At 37.5% G+C, this 15,048-nt stretch overlaps 1 protein-coding gene across 2 annotated transcripts in view; it reads right to left on the reverse strand.

The window, feature by feature from the left end:
- Positions 1-408: 408 nt before the first annotated feature.
- Positions 409-15,048, reverse strand: part of TUBGCP3 (tubulin gamma complex component 3) — an 88,666-nt gene continuing 74,026 nt past the window's right edge. For both annotated transcript variants that reach the window (XM_054565863.1, XM_054565862.1), the window contains exons 20-22: positions 10,807-10,947; positions 4,039-4,155; positions 409-1,613 (exon numbers count right to left, since the gene is read on the reverse strand). In XM_054565863.1, the coding sequence (XP_054421838.1) occupies positions 1,455-1,613; positions 4,039-4,155; positions 10,807-10,947 (417 nt within the window). In that variant the 3' untranslated portion in view covers positions 409-1,454. The remainder of the gene's footprint in view (positions 1,614-4,038; positions 4,156-10,806; positions 10,948-15,048) is intronic.

Raw genomic sequence — 15,048 nt, forward strand, 5'->3', positions numbered from 1 at the left:
TAATATGGCACAGTATTTACATATAACCTATGCACATCCTTCCGTACACTTTAAATCACCTCTAGATTACTTATAATACTGAATGTAATGCAAGTGTTACATAAATAACTGCAGTATTATTTAGGGAATAAAGACAAAAAAAGAAAGCCTGTACATGTTCAGTACAGACACAACCACGTAGGCCTAATTACACATCAGCAACAACGTAAGTTTTTAAAATTTTTGGTATCTTTGATCTGTGGTTTATCAAATCTGCAGGTACCAAAGCCACAGGTGTGAAAGGCCACCTACATCACGTGAACACTGAGGGGTGGTATTCTCTTTGGCTCCACAGTGAAAGTTACACATTGTCTGATTTCTTGGTTTTGCTGACGAAATAATTCATATACTGCAACACATTAAATCCAACTCTGTTAATCCCTGCTCCCCCAAATCTGGCAAGTGGACTGTGTCTGCATAGACTGTTCAAGAAAGGACCGATACGTGTGAAAGATAATTGCTTTTAATTTTCTAAGTTTTCACTTAAGCAACATAATAAAGGCAGATTTATGTGACTTGATATGATATTTTTACAAAAAACATTTCCCTCCAACATCTGGTCAGTAGTATATAAATATTTACAATGAAAAAATAGGCAAGGAAAAAAGAAATCTTCATTATTCAAGTCAGTTTCTTCCCAATGCTTATCAGAATTTTGAAAATAAAATACTTCATTAACTTTCTAGTCATCCATATTCACACACTGCTTCATCTGATGGTCTGAAAAAATCTAGGTTTAAGGATGTTTTTGTTCCACGTCACTCTTACTTTGTTCTACACTATTTTAGCAGTTATCTGAAAGAGTAAACTAAATATAAAAATGTAAACTTTGAAGAGAAAAGAAGAATAAACATGTGTAAATGCACTAAGATATAAACGTTCTTATAGAGGTTAGTATTTTACAACACTAAGAAACAAAATAAAATGCTCTATTTATTTTCTTAGTAGAGACACTTTGTTTAGATTTAATTTGATTAACAAAAATTGCCTCTAATGAGGATGTTAAAAAAATACCAATGACATTACCATCTTAACTGATGAGTATCCATTGCCCTAATTTTCTCTAAAAGAAACTGATATTTTTTTAAAAAGTGACAATATAAATTATATCATGGAGGGCTTAAGAAGCCTCAACAAAGTGTGATATCTTTTAAATATGAAGACTTTAAAAAATAAATGTAAATAGTGCAAACCAGCCTATTTAATTTAGTGCCATTACAAATATTTTCAACTCCAATGTATAAAAACATGACTTTGCTTCTACGACACGCCATGCCATTGAAACACTGAAGTATTTGTGGGCAGGAATGGTGATGCCCGCAGCATGCCAGTTGCCTTGAGAATTTAAATGTGAATGTTATGTCAAATAATGCAGTTAACAGCATCTGCAGCTCCCTGAGATGGCAGGGGACAGTTCAGGTATGGGAACTGCGCCTTCCTCTGGTGCCCAGGGACACACGGAGTCTTGGCTCTCTGGCTTTATAATGCTCATTGAAGTCCAACCGAAAGCTAAGAAACCGGAGACTTTCATCAGAACTGGTTGTCAGCAACACCAAAAACTGCTGCACAATCCCCTAAAAAGAAATAAAAAGAATAAAACAGTCATTGCAGAAAGGAACTATACTCAAAACGTGCCCCCTCCATTTTAATCCCATTTGGGGTTATTATTTCCTCCCACATGAACACCCACAACGGCAGTATCGTGGGTGGTGAGAACCTCTCCGGGAACCCCAGAGTTTACCCAACTAATTAATGAAACCCACATTAGGAAGAGATGCCCATTTTTACAAATACAAATCAGCAGCCAATAAATTTTATCTAAAAGAACTAACCAATAGATTTTTCCATTTTTCCCTGAGTTCTACAAGAATAATCAAAACAGCAAAACACCTGATGTTAAAACATCCAATTCTTTTTATCTTAAAAATTCAGTGTCACATTTTTCATCTTTCATATGAGTTATAAAAGAGGATTTAATCACAAAGCCCTGGGGGGAAAATAAATTGAAAACATAAAAAATGGATACATACTCTAAACTATATTTTTAGCATCCCAATGCCTTTTGCAGTCACCATCCTAAAGGGTGGGACAGAGGGTGGCTGTATCACCTCCTTACCAAGGGGGCTTTGTAAAGATAGCGACACAGGTCAGAGTTTACTCAGACTTTAATACGACAAAATTACTGACTGCTTCTATTCAGGGTTGAAGGAGTAACTCAGTAAGAACAGACTCCATCCCTGTCGGGTCCCACAGCCTACAGGGCACAGCTGTCAGACACTCATTTCTCTCTTCAAGGGACATGCTGTTTGTGTCCATACTTGCGGGTTTGGAAAAGTTCTTACCTGCAGAGAAAAAGTTACTGAAACACCACCCTCCTTATCAATCCTTTCCAAACTCTAGCAGCTGTCACCTTCCCTCTCCCTGCTTCTGGGGGAGTTTCTGGAGAGCTGGTATGTGTGGAGACTCATACAAAGTAATTTTATATTTCAGCAAGCATATAGTGTGTACGTGTGTGAGCATCACTTTGTCTTTCTAGGTGACAGAAGACTTATGAGAAAGCTCCTTAAGGAACTATATTGTTAAAAACATCAGTGTCTAATTACTGTGTTGTACACCTGAAACTAACATAATATTGTATGCCAACTGTAATTGAAAAATAAAATTATTTAAAAATATATAGACAGTGACTTCTTGTTAAGTGAAGAAATATGATGATGTGTGAAGCTCACAAGGAAATCTGAGGAACATTTCTTTCTAAAGGTTTGAGACTCTGGGTGTTCATTTACAAGCAGTAAATGACAAGTGGCTGTTAATGCCCTACCATTTCAAACACCAATACAAAGAGAAAAGAAATCTGAATGGTAATGATTTTCAAAGAAGGTTGACTGTAATAGAGATAAAACTAGAATTATGCTGATTAAGATTACTTTTTTAAAAATGTATTAAGTCTATATCAGGAAAAGTGAAAGCATCACTGTCTCCTTTAGAAATGAGCACATGGACACATTTTTCAGTTCTATGTTACTCCTTTGCAGTTGTACAACTATCTTAAATAATAGTATGGAACTCATTATTTGGTATCCATTTTTAAGAAATACAAATACATATTATATGTACAACATGGAATCAAAAGGGCATTTCAGTATCAAAACAATCCAATAAAGGTATTTCCGCACAGATCATACAGTCACTACCACCACTTATGAAACATGTTTTCAACAGAAATGCAATAGTAGGTCAATGTTAGAGTAAGACCACTTGCTAAATTTCCCCTTTAGATATGCTCAAGAAAAATATAAAATTAAAAAACTATGAGGATCCCATGAAGCAAACTATATGCCCATGATACAGCGTGATGTTTCATTTTAAATTTTGAGCTACATGACTATGATAGCATGCAAAAACATAATTTTTAAAAGCTTAATTTCTAATTATTAGCAACTGAATGGAACATTTCTTCATGAAAATCTTTTCATCTCTATTTCCAATATGAAAATCTCATTGAGAAACATGAAATCAGAAACCAAACCCACAGCACAGAAATATAGAGCAGAACATAGGGTTTCTGCTGATCAGCTTCTCTCAGAGGCAGCTTCAGACCTGTTCTCCCTGAGCTTAACCCCCTGGCTGCCTTGGCAACTCAGCTTCACACACAAGCAGCTTCGTGCATGTATGATCGTGACACCTCCCTGCGCCCTTGTCTCCCCAGGGCTCACAGAGAAGCCTGAGCTGCAGAGATGCGCACTGGTCCTGCCGGAGCTGCCCCCACCACTGGTGGCCCCGGAGCCACCCCAGGCAGGGGTTCTCAGACCTGGCTGCACCACAGAGCACTCGGACCCCAATCTCCAAGGGTCACAGCCAAGGCTGGGAACCACTGTGGGTGCTACTCACAACCACACTGATTGAAATAATTCCTTTTTAATCATTTTGACAGCTAACTGTCAATTACAAAAAATGGGCGATGTGATTTGGACAGCACTTTGATACCCTAACATGTACCTGGTAGAAATGCGTCAATATTCGCAACTGGGAACACATTTTTGGTATAGATTCTTGAAATTCTTGAATCCTCTTGTTCTCCTCCTCTTCCTCTGCTGCTGTCACTCCCCACTGGCCCTGAAGAGTCAGAAGTACCAGATGAAATTAAAATCTGGATGGAAGAAACTGCTAGAGTGGGACTGAGAAGAAGCGTCAGGAGTTGGGAAATGTATGCTTTGTATGTCCCTCCGTACTGAGAACTTTTGTGATCATTTTCTGATGTCAAATTGTCCTCTAGTTTACTTTTTTCCCAATTCATAATGTATCTTGGAAACACATCAATACATATAAGTAAACACAGAACCCCCCCCCACTGTTTTTTACTAACTATAGTATTACACTTTACAACATGTAAAAATTTAGATAATTTGTCACACAAAAGACTTTTGCTATTACTGACAATGCTGTAATAAACACCCTTGTATCTTTCCATCATTTTGCATATATTTTTAATACATACAGTATACATAATAGTGGAACCAGATGGGTCAAAAGCTGACACCCTTAGATCTTGCATTCACTCTTGACTTTAATGGGAGTGCCTTTTACTATTTCCCCTAAGGATGATGTATTTTTTTTTTTTTGTACTTGAGATATATTCACCTACTTTATTTTTAAAAGATTGTTCTCAATCAATGGTGAGTTTGACTAAATACCATTTCAGGCAGCACAGAAAGAAATTATCAAAGGAGTCTTTCCATCGACTGACACAGTGAATCGCATTAATAGAGTTTTTGGAATGCTGGCATTCCTGAAATTAACCCAGTCTTAGTGAATTATTCTTGTACTGGTCTATTAAATATTTTCCACCAATATTTTATGTAAGATTTTTTTCCACTGATATTTATGATCTAGTTTTGATCTTCTTTTCCTAGCTGGTGCCATCCTCACAATGCTCCACAACCAGGATTTGGAGGCTTTCCTCTTCTACGACTGGAACAATTTTTAGAGCACTAGAGTTCATCGCCACTGACAGGTCTAGTAGGATTTCTCGGTGCCGCCCAGCCCAGCACTTTTTAGGTGGCAGAGGTACTCAACAACTTTATTTCTTGTTTAGTAATTGTTCCGTTTAGCATTTGTTTTCTCTTCTGGGGTCAATTTTGGAAACCCCTGGAAAATTATTAATTTCCTTCAGGTATGTAGATGCTTTTTCTCACTTTTCTATATATTTGTGTGACCTCCTCCCATTACCTATGAGGTTAGTGAATAGCTTACATTCTTTCTCCACCAGCCCGTGGGCTGCCAAGAAAGAACAAGCTCTTAAATTCTATTCACTTCTTTTTACTGCTTTCTACTTCACTATTTTTTGCTCATCATTACTAAATATTTCCTCTGGCTTTTTTTAGGTTTATTTTACTGCTGCTTTTCTAATGTCTTCAGTGGGGTGTTTAGTATACTTCCTGTCATTCGTTCTATTAATATAAACACTGAGGATTTTCAAAATTATGTACTACTTACTAATGTGCACTTGAGCTTTCGTGGTCTAAGAGAAATTGAATTATACTTCTAATAGTGGTGTGTTTTGATCCCTTTCTTCTGGTATTTCCTACTTTTTGTTTTATGAATACTGATACTATACTGTTTCAAACTTCACTGCGACTTGCACCTTTTATCATCACAAGAGATCCTTGTTCTTGTTTATTGCTTTTTGTCCCAAAGTGCAACCTGCGTTCCTTCAAAGAATTCCATTTGCTTAGTATGCCTTGTCTGTTCTTTTCAATCTTTCCATGTTACTCTGTTCCAAGCATCTCTTCTACACCACAACTTCCCAACTAGTCAGTCTGCCCAGATAATGAGCCCTCCAGTCCTCTAACAAGCCACCCTCAGCAACGGGCAATCCAGTCCCCTTAGAGGGACCAGCCAAACACTGTCTGTTACTGAGACTCCCTTCCTTTTATTTCATGGGTTTAACCTAGTTGCCTATACTGATGGGATGGATATGTCTAGTCTTAGCCCTGTCATCATGTTTATAATACGCTTTCTGGTTTACCTGAAGGTGGAGATCTTTTATTATATGGTTTGTGTTTCTTCTGATTACCTGCAAGATTTATATTTGTGTTCTAATGTTTACCTTTATTAGATACAATGGTTACCTTATATCTTCATAAAACTTATCACTTTCTTAATCTGTTACTTTAAATGGCATTAACACCCTAGTCTGAGCAATAATAGTGTTCTCTTTCTTTCAGCCATCTGATTTTAGAACACATTTTCATGTTCATATCTTTTAACATATCTATACCTGTTTTACTTGCTTTATGAACTTTAAAGATTTCTCTCTGGACACTGGGTTTTAAAAAATGATTAAATTACAAAACATATTACCTCTTATCTCTTCTTCCCCTAACAGCTTTTGTCGTTAATTTTTTTAAACAATTTTTTAAAATTTATCGATTTGAGAGAGGAGAGACAGACAGACAGTCAGAGGCATCGATCCGTTGCTCCACTTATTTATGCACTCATTGGTTGCTTCCTGTGTGTGCCCTGACCAGGGACAGAACCCTCAACCTTGGCATATCAGGATGACACGCTAACCAACTGAGCTACCCAGCCAGGGCAAACAAATTTTTAAAATACATTACTTCATTTTGTATAATACATATTAAAAAGTACAAGAATCCTAAGTGGACAGCATGATCAACTGTCATAAAACGAACAGACCCGGGTACCACCATCCATATGGAGACAGGATACAACCAGCACCCAGGTGACCCCGTCACAGCCCTTCCATTACCACCTTCCTCCTGGAGGTAATACTCAGGGGTGGGCAAAAGTAGGTTTACAGTTGTGAGTACACAAAGCAGAGTTTATTCTCACATTATTATTTTTAATTATTGTATTATTTTCCATACGGACAACTGTAAACGTACTTTTGCCCACCCCTGAGGCTATGAGGAATGAGGGCTGGAGTATCTGAGAATGATTCCTGTTGCGTATGTACTGAGAGTGAGCATGCCAGGCTAGAGTGTTCCTATGTTCAGCTTTATTCAACTGCCAAACAGAATTCCAAGGTGGCTCTACAAACTTACCTCTCCCAGCAGGATATGGCCGTTCTCGTTTTCCATATCCTCACTAACATTTGCTGTTGTCTCTTTTAAAAATTATAGCCATTCTGTTGGCAGTGTAATGTATATCACTGGGGTTTTAACTCTTCACTTACCTGATGTTAATGAGAGTAAGTACCTTTATATAAAATTTAAGGCCTATTTTCAATAGGGTTATCTTACTGATTTATAGAAGCTCTTTATATATCTGGATAAGCTGTCACTTACATTTATATAAATATCTTCACATTCTATAGGCTTGCTTTTTCATATTCTTAAGGGGTCTCTGATAGACATTTATAACTGTAGCATAATGATTAGCCTTTCATTTCTTTTATAGTTATTCTCTTTTACATTCTGAAAGCTTTAGCATTTTACCTTTCATGTTCAGATTTACAACCTAGCTCATAGTGGTTGTGTGTGTATGTGAGTGTGAGGTAGGGTCAAGATATAGTTACCTAACACTATTCATTGATTATGCACTCCCCACTGTTCTGAGGGCCACCTCTGTCAGGAGCTAATGACCCCTAATTGTGTGGGGCTGTTTCTGGACATTCCTCTAGTCCATTGATTTGTCCTTCCTTGAGCCAACATCATTAATTACTGTAATTTTAAAACCTGAGTATATAGGTATACTCAATTATCAATGTATATCCTCTAATTTTGTTTTGTTAAAAATTACCTTTACTATGCTAGGCCTTATCTATTTCCACATAAGTTTTAGAATTAGCATATCATTTTCTACCAATAAACAAACAAACAAACTAACTGTTGGATTAGAACTGGGATTGCACTAAATCTACGTATAAATTCTCCAATCCATGGACTTGATACATTCATCTATTTTTCTCGAGTCCCTATAATATCTCTCAGTGATGGCAGTCGGTAAACTTTTTTTGTAAATGGCCAGAGAGCAAACATTAGGGTTTGTGGGTGCAATGGCCTTTGCTGGAATTACTCACCTCTACTGCTACAGCACAAAAGCAACCTGCAGATGAGAGGGCATGACTGGCCCAATAAAACTATCTACAGAAACAGATGGGAGACCAAACTTGGCCTGCAAGCCTTAGATTGCCAAGCCCTGTTTTATAGTTTTCTGTACCGAGGTCTTGCATATATTTTATTACATTTTAACATTCATTTAATGGCATTTCTTTTAAATTTTCATTTTGTTTGTTGCTGACAGGAAGATATACAATTGATTTTTGCATATTGACCTTGTTCCTGCTACCTTGATGAATTGACATTAGCTCTAGTAATTTATCTAAAGATTATTTTGGATTTTCCTATCTCTATAACCATGACATTTTCCAAAAAAAAAAAAAGGAGACAGCTTTCTTTCTTTAATGTTGTATTTCCCTTTCCCAGTTTCTAACGCTGGCTGGACCACCAGTGCAGCACTGACTAAAGCGGTCACAGCACCAGGCCTCTTTCCTACAGCCAGGGAGACATGTCTAATACTGGACCATAGAGCATGTTTTGCTGTAGGTTTTTCAGACAAATTTCTTATCATATTTTATTTAGTATTATATGATTTTCTCCATCTATTCAAATGATCACAATTCTTCTCATTTAGTTTGTAAATGTAAATTACAATATATTTATTAGGATGGTAACAGAGCTTTTGTATTCTTGGAATGAACTGAAACTTGTTTGTAATGTCCTATCCTTTGATATATCACCACTTGGCAGTATTCTGTTTGGGCTCTTACACCCCCGTTCCTGACAAGAGACTAGTATGGAGCAATGAGCAACAAAGCTGACTCGTCTAAATGCTTTCTTTTGTAGATTTGACTTTGGAACTAGGTACCTATTTTACACAATTAAATTCAATTTTGTTTTATAAATAAAAGCTACCCCAAAAAATTAAAAGAAAAATTAAATCAATTAATCTAACTGTGTACCCAGTTGGTGGCATAACCTTATGGAAATAACTAATTCAAGAGGCATTATGACATGGAATCTGATGTACTACCTAGTGGACATACTGTTCCGTAACTATGCTGGTGCTATATTATTAGTGGTCGTACCCAGATTCCTGTCCTGAGAGAGGTGTGTGTATAGATGTGTTCTGTGTGTTGCGTAAGTGTTTATGGACAGCAAATAACTGAGCATGTCATTAGAAGCCAAGAGTTCCAATGTATAAGATATAAAAAAAAGAAAGCATTTCAATCCAAAATTTGAATTAAAAATATCATTATGAAAGTAGACATTCTGAGAAGAAATGCAGATAGTTAGGGGACCCTTTGCCCAACAGCAGCACAAAGTGGGGGCGGGGGGAAGAGGACAAAATGCTGAGAGAGAGGCGAGCAGAACCAACTTCCATCAGACTCGGAGTTGATTACACTCAGCAATCTTAGTATTCAGAAATCTTTTTGTGAATCTTCTTGCATAATCTCTTTAAAACTTCAGTGGACCTTAGGTCTAAATGATTGCTTCATAAATCATTTTGCCTAGTGAATTAAAAAAAGTTCTCAGATATAGTTTCAGCTCTTAGATGTCCTACTGTATCCCTAAGCATATCTGAATAACATACACTGAATAAACGTGACTTCTTATGTAGATCTTGTTCCACTCCGGCACTGATGGTTAACAGTCTGGAGAGAGAATTGTCAGCTCCCATACAACTGACCACCACGCTATTATCAAAGTGGGACAATCCCAAGGACTGATTTTTGTAGATTTATATAGTTTAGTAATTCTCTGGAAGGGCAAATTCTCTGGAGCATGTGGCAGTTTTAAAAATCACAGCAGTGGCTCGCATTTATTGACTACTTACTGACTGCTAAATAATTGACATATATTACCACATGTAAGTTAGTAACTTACTCCAATTTTACAAAAATCAAACTATGTCTTAGAGAAGTCAAGTCACCAAAAGACACAAAGCCAGTGAGTTAAAGTTGTGGTTGAACTTCAATCTCTCTGGTAGCTGGGGGTGCCTCTCTGTGCAGGCAAACTCTGATAGCTCATGATCACAAACAACCCTGTTGACAATACAAATGAAGCAAGTACTCCTGTTTCTAAAATATCCAGAAGAAACAACTTGTGGTCCAAATTGTAAATTTTTTAAACTAAATATGATCCTCTATCACTAATTTTAAGGGAATACTCAAAAATAAATCTAATCAAAATGTATTAGGTGAAAAAATCATCACCATCCCAAGAATAAGCATCTTGAAAAAGTAAAGGTTATACAAATTACATCAAATACAAGAAATCTTGTAACAGCTACACTTGCTCAATAACTCTTCATAATTCAAGGTTATAAAGAACATAAAATACTTCAGTAAGGTCACTGAAAATAGCCATAATGCAGAAATTTTGTTCATATATGTATACACATATCCAACAGCCTCAAATAATAAAGCAATGCAGAGTCGGGGTTCCCCTCTGAGAGGGTACCAGTACATACGAGTACAAACATCAGCACCTTGACACTTACTAATGAAAAGTGGCAAGAGATTTGTGATTCTCGTGTATATTGTTCTTTACTTTTTAAACACAATGGTAGTGATGGTGACCCCCCTTCAAAACAGCACTCCCTCAGGACTCCAGGTGTAGATGTGAGCACAGTCCCAGCTTTAAGAACATTTCAGCATGAAAACTTTTTGTTGTATTTGTGATTATAATGGCAATATGTTCATTATTTAAAGTGATAAATCCACTAGTATAAAAATCATACCTCAGTTTCACGCTGCTTCTTTTTCTCTTCAAACTGTAATCGTCTCTGCAGTTCTTCCAGGGCAGCTCTGTATATTGCATCCTGAGTATTCTGAAGTTCAATGATTTGATCAAACACAGCTCTAAGCTGATTTAAAAGTGTCTGGAGAGATAAGACATTTTATTATGAATAGAGTCCCAACATACTTATTACTAAGTTTTTCAAATAAAATGTTGATGATTAGTAATAAGATACTATAAAACAAGGTATCAACTCACATTCTCAAAATGCTCATTAGCTGTCCATTCATTATCAAACATGTACTGAACACCTACTATGCAGCAACTCTATGCCAGGGCTGGCAAAATCCCCTAATTTTGTATCATAATAGCAACAGCAGTCTGACATACCCCAACCTCTCAATGCAAATTACTTCCAAACCTCACAAAAACCTTATAAACTCGGAACTGCTACCCCATGTTTCAAAGCTACTAGCAAGTAGCTGAGTTAGGAGATGGACTATTCCACAGTTTAGAAAGTACTTCAAGGTTTTTCCTTTTTCTGTTTGGTGATTCATACCAAAACCAAACATTGAGACTATAAGAAAAGAAATTCTTAATAGTTTTAAAGAATTATGCAAAGTTTTTAAACAACAGGTGTCGTATTTTATACCAGGAATGGAAAGAGGGTTGAACACTGGGGAAAGGGGGAGATCCTAAATGTTTTGAAAACATAACAATGCCACAGTACATTTCTATAGTTCATTGCTTGTGTGTTGCAAGTGTCCTTCAATATACAGCTACCATATTTTAGTTATTCTTTCTCCTAGTGCAGCAGGGGAAGAGGAAGGAAACAGAATGAAATCTACAGCACAAAATTACTTATGGAAATAGAAAATATATCCATGTAAAATACTATGTATATCTCACTCTCTCTAAATATACGTACGTACACACACACACACCCCCAAAGATTATACACAAGCACACTGACAAGAATGCCAAACGTGAGGTCCAAGGGTGGGAACCCAACAAACATAAGGTCCTTTGTAGACTGATGACAAAAATGTGCCACAACTGAAGAGAATTAACTCTATCATCTGCCATCTCAGGTTCTTTTTATTAAACCATTAACATTTGAGGAGGAAGAAAGATAATTTCAACGTACAGGGGGAAAAAACATGTTAAAATTTAACATCCACTCATGATTTATATAAAACATCTAAACAAGTATAGGAAAAAAAATCAAGATGGCAAGAGAGGAGTGAATGGAAGTCACACTGACCTCCACCCAGGGCCAATCTGGAATTACAACTAAATTGTGGAGAAATGACCTGGAACAAACAACTGAACAATAGCGAGAGAGGAGACTTATAACCTCGGACAGACAGAAGAATCAGCGTTAGCACAACCTGACTGGTAAGTACTGCGGCAGAGACTCGAGAAGGCGGGCAAGGCGCCCACAGGTGGCAGCACCAGAAGGATTTTGAAAGGGCCAGTTGGATCCCGCTGAGAAGAGCATGGTCTGAACCATGGGCAGGGATTCCCACCCTACAGCACCACAGACCAAAAAGTACACAGATAACAACCAACTGCGAAAAGCAGCAGGGCTGCCCTCTGCCAGAGACAGGCAAATGAACATGCAAAGAATCTTTTAAAGGGCCAACACATACATTTTTGTTTGATGCCACTTACCCTGGTCTCTGGCAAAGGCGGAGGCAAAGTGGGCTAGAACCTTCCGAGGAGAGATGGGGGAAGGAGGCTTTGGGGAGAGAACGAAGAGAGTAGCTGGTGGGATCCTGGTGCTGACTCATCCCCTATATGGCAGAGGCCATCTGGCTCAGGCAGAACACTCCCCTGAGCAGCAACAGCGTGAGAGGACATAATAACCCCACCTCCAGGAGGGACCCTGCTCTGGCCCGGCGGTGCTTAAGTCTGACTGCTGAATACAGAGTGGCAGCCACAAATAGTAGATCCCTGACCAAAGTGGACAGAGTGGTCTAAAGACACATAAGGAGAGACTAGGGAAGGAGGCTTTGGAGAGACAATGGAGAGTAGCAGATGGGATCCCAGTGCTGACTCCTCCCCCATAAGGCAGCAGCCGCCACCTTGCTCAGGCAGACCACTCCCCTGAGCAGCAGCAGGAGAGGACAAAATAGCCCCACCCCCAGGAGGGACTCTGCCTTACCCTGTGGTGCCTAAGCCTGACTGCTGAGTGCAGAGTGACTAGCTTAACAACTGAAGGAGACATCCACAGACAGAAGATCGCTGGAAGTCTCCAACAGACTGCCTAAGGACAGAGAGGGTCAACATCTGACATCATCACAGGCAGATCCAGAATGAAAAAACAGCAGTCTCCTACCATAGAAGTTCACACCACAAAATCAGGAAATCAAGACAGATCAATTTAGTAAGAAGCAAAAAAGAAGAGTCTCACAAACAATGGGAAGACAAAGAAACATTCCCCAAGAGAAGGGAAAGGAGGAATCCCCACAAAGAGAACTAAATGAAATAGAGGCGAGTAAAATATCAGATACTGAGTTCAAAACAATGGTTCTAAGGAAGCTCAATGAGCTCTGCCAGCTCAGAGAGAATTACCAAAAACTACAGGGAAACTATGAGGAACTTACTGCAAACTGTATCAGCATGAAAAAGGACATAGAAACTATCAATAAGAGACAAGAGGAAATGAAGAAGACAATTTCTGAATTGAAGAACACAGTAGAAGGAATCCAAAGCAGGCTAGATGAAGCAGAGGATCGAATCAGCAAGCTAGAGAAAAATGTAGAAAAAAGCTCCCAGAAAGAGCAAGAAAATGGAAAAAAAGAATGAAGAGGTGTTGAGGGAAATGCAGGGCAACCTGGCACGTAATAACATCCGTATAATAGGGATACAAGAAGGAGAAGAGGAACAAGGGATAGAGAAGGTGTTTGAAAAATCACGATGGAAAACTTCCCTAATTGGAGGAGAGAAAAAGTCACACAAGACCAGGAAGCACAGAGGGTCCCATTCAAGAGGAACCCAATGAGGCCCACTCCAACACACATCAGAATTAAAATGGCAAACATCAAATACAAACAGAGAATCCTAAATGCAGCAAGGGAGAAACAGGCAGTAACATATAAAGGAGCCTCGATACAGCCAGCAGCTGGCTTCTCAACAGAAACACTGAAAGCCAGAAGGGAGTGGCAAGAAATATTCCAAGTCATGAAAAGCAAAGGCTTGCAACCAAGACTGCCCTACCCAGCAAGGCTCTCAATTAAAATGGAAGGTGAAATAAGGAGTTTCCCAAACAAAAGAAGGCTAAAAGGATACACCTCCACCAAACCAGTACTGCAAGGTATGCTAAAGGGAATGCTTTAAGGAGATGAAGAAAAAGAGTCTATGAATACCCAGTTCCTTTCACAGTCACCAATACTTGATATTACCAATATTTTTAATATGTATTAATCTGATTGTGACAATGATGTGTTATTTTAAGTGTTACTTTATTACTTTTTGAAACTAAACCTGTTTTTGTGTATTTCTTGCCTATTTCTATTATTTTTAAAAAGCTTTCAATGACTTTTTGGTATTCTTTATCCATTTTTTGATTAAATGTTTGTAGAATTTTTTCCCTAAAAAAAAAAAAAACATAAAACTATTAACTCTTTTTTAGATGTGTTGCAAATACTTTCCTATTCTATTACTTGTCCTTTAACTTTTTTTCTATTATTAGTACTATATAGTCTTAAATGTTTAATATAGTCATATTGTCAATATCTTACTTTATAGCTTCTGGGTTTGAATATTGTACTTCAGGGTTAAGAGAAATATTATTTTGTATTTTCTTCTAACGCTCCTTAGATTTTACATATTGATTTTTAACTCACCTGCATATTGTTTGTATAACATGTGAAATAGGGCTCTATATTTTTATTTCAAGTAATAGTGGTCCATGCACCTTATTTGTTGAATAAGCCTTATTTTCCCCATTGATTTGAAATATCAATTTAATCATATACTACACTGTTAGAAAGATATACGTTTGTCTCTAGAATGTTCATTGTATTTCATTGATCTACTTGATTATTTCTGTGCTGGTGCCATGTTTTAATTGCTGAGACTTTATAATCAATTTAAATTTTTTAATATTTTATAATGGATTGACACTTAGATAAAGTCAATCTTCATTTAAAAAAAAAAAGAAAGAAAGAAGGAACCCCTACCTTTTGCAACAACATAGATGGAACTGGAGAATATTATGCTAAGTGAAATAAGCCAG

Source organism: Pteronotus mesoamericanus, unplaced genomic scaffold, assembly GCF_021234165.1.
Source record: "Pteronotus mesoamericanus isolate MK-2021 breed Mesoamerican mustached bat unplaced genomic scaffold, CSHL_Meso_final contig_169, whole genome shotgun sequence".
Lineage (NCBI taxonomy): Eukaryota > Metazoa > Chordata > Mammalia > Chiroptera > Mormoopidae > Pteronotus > Pteronotus mesoamericanus.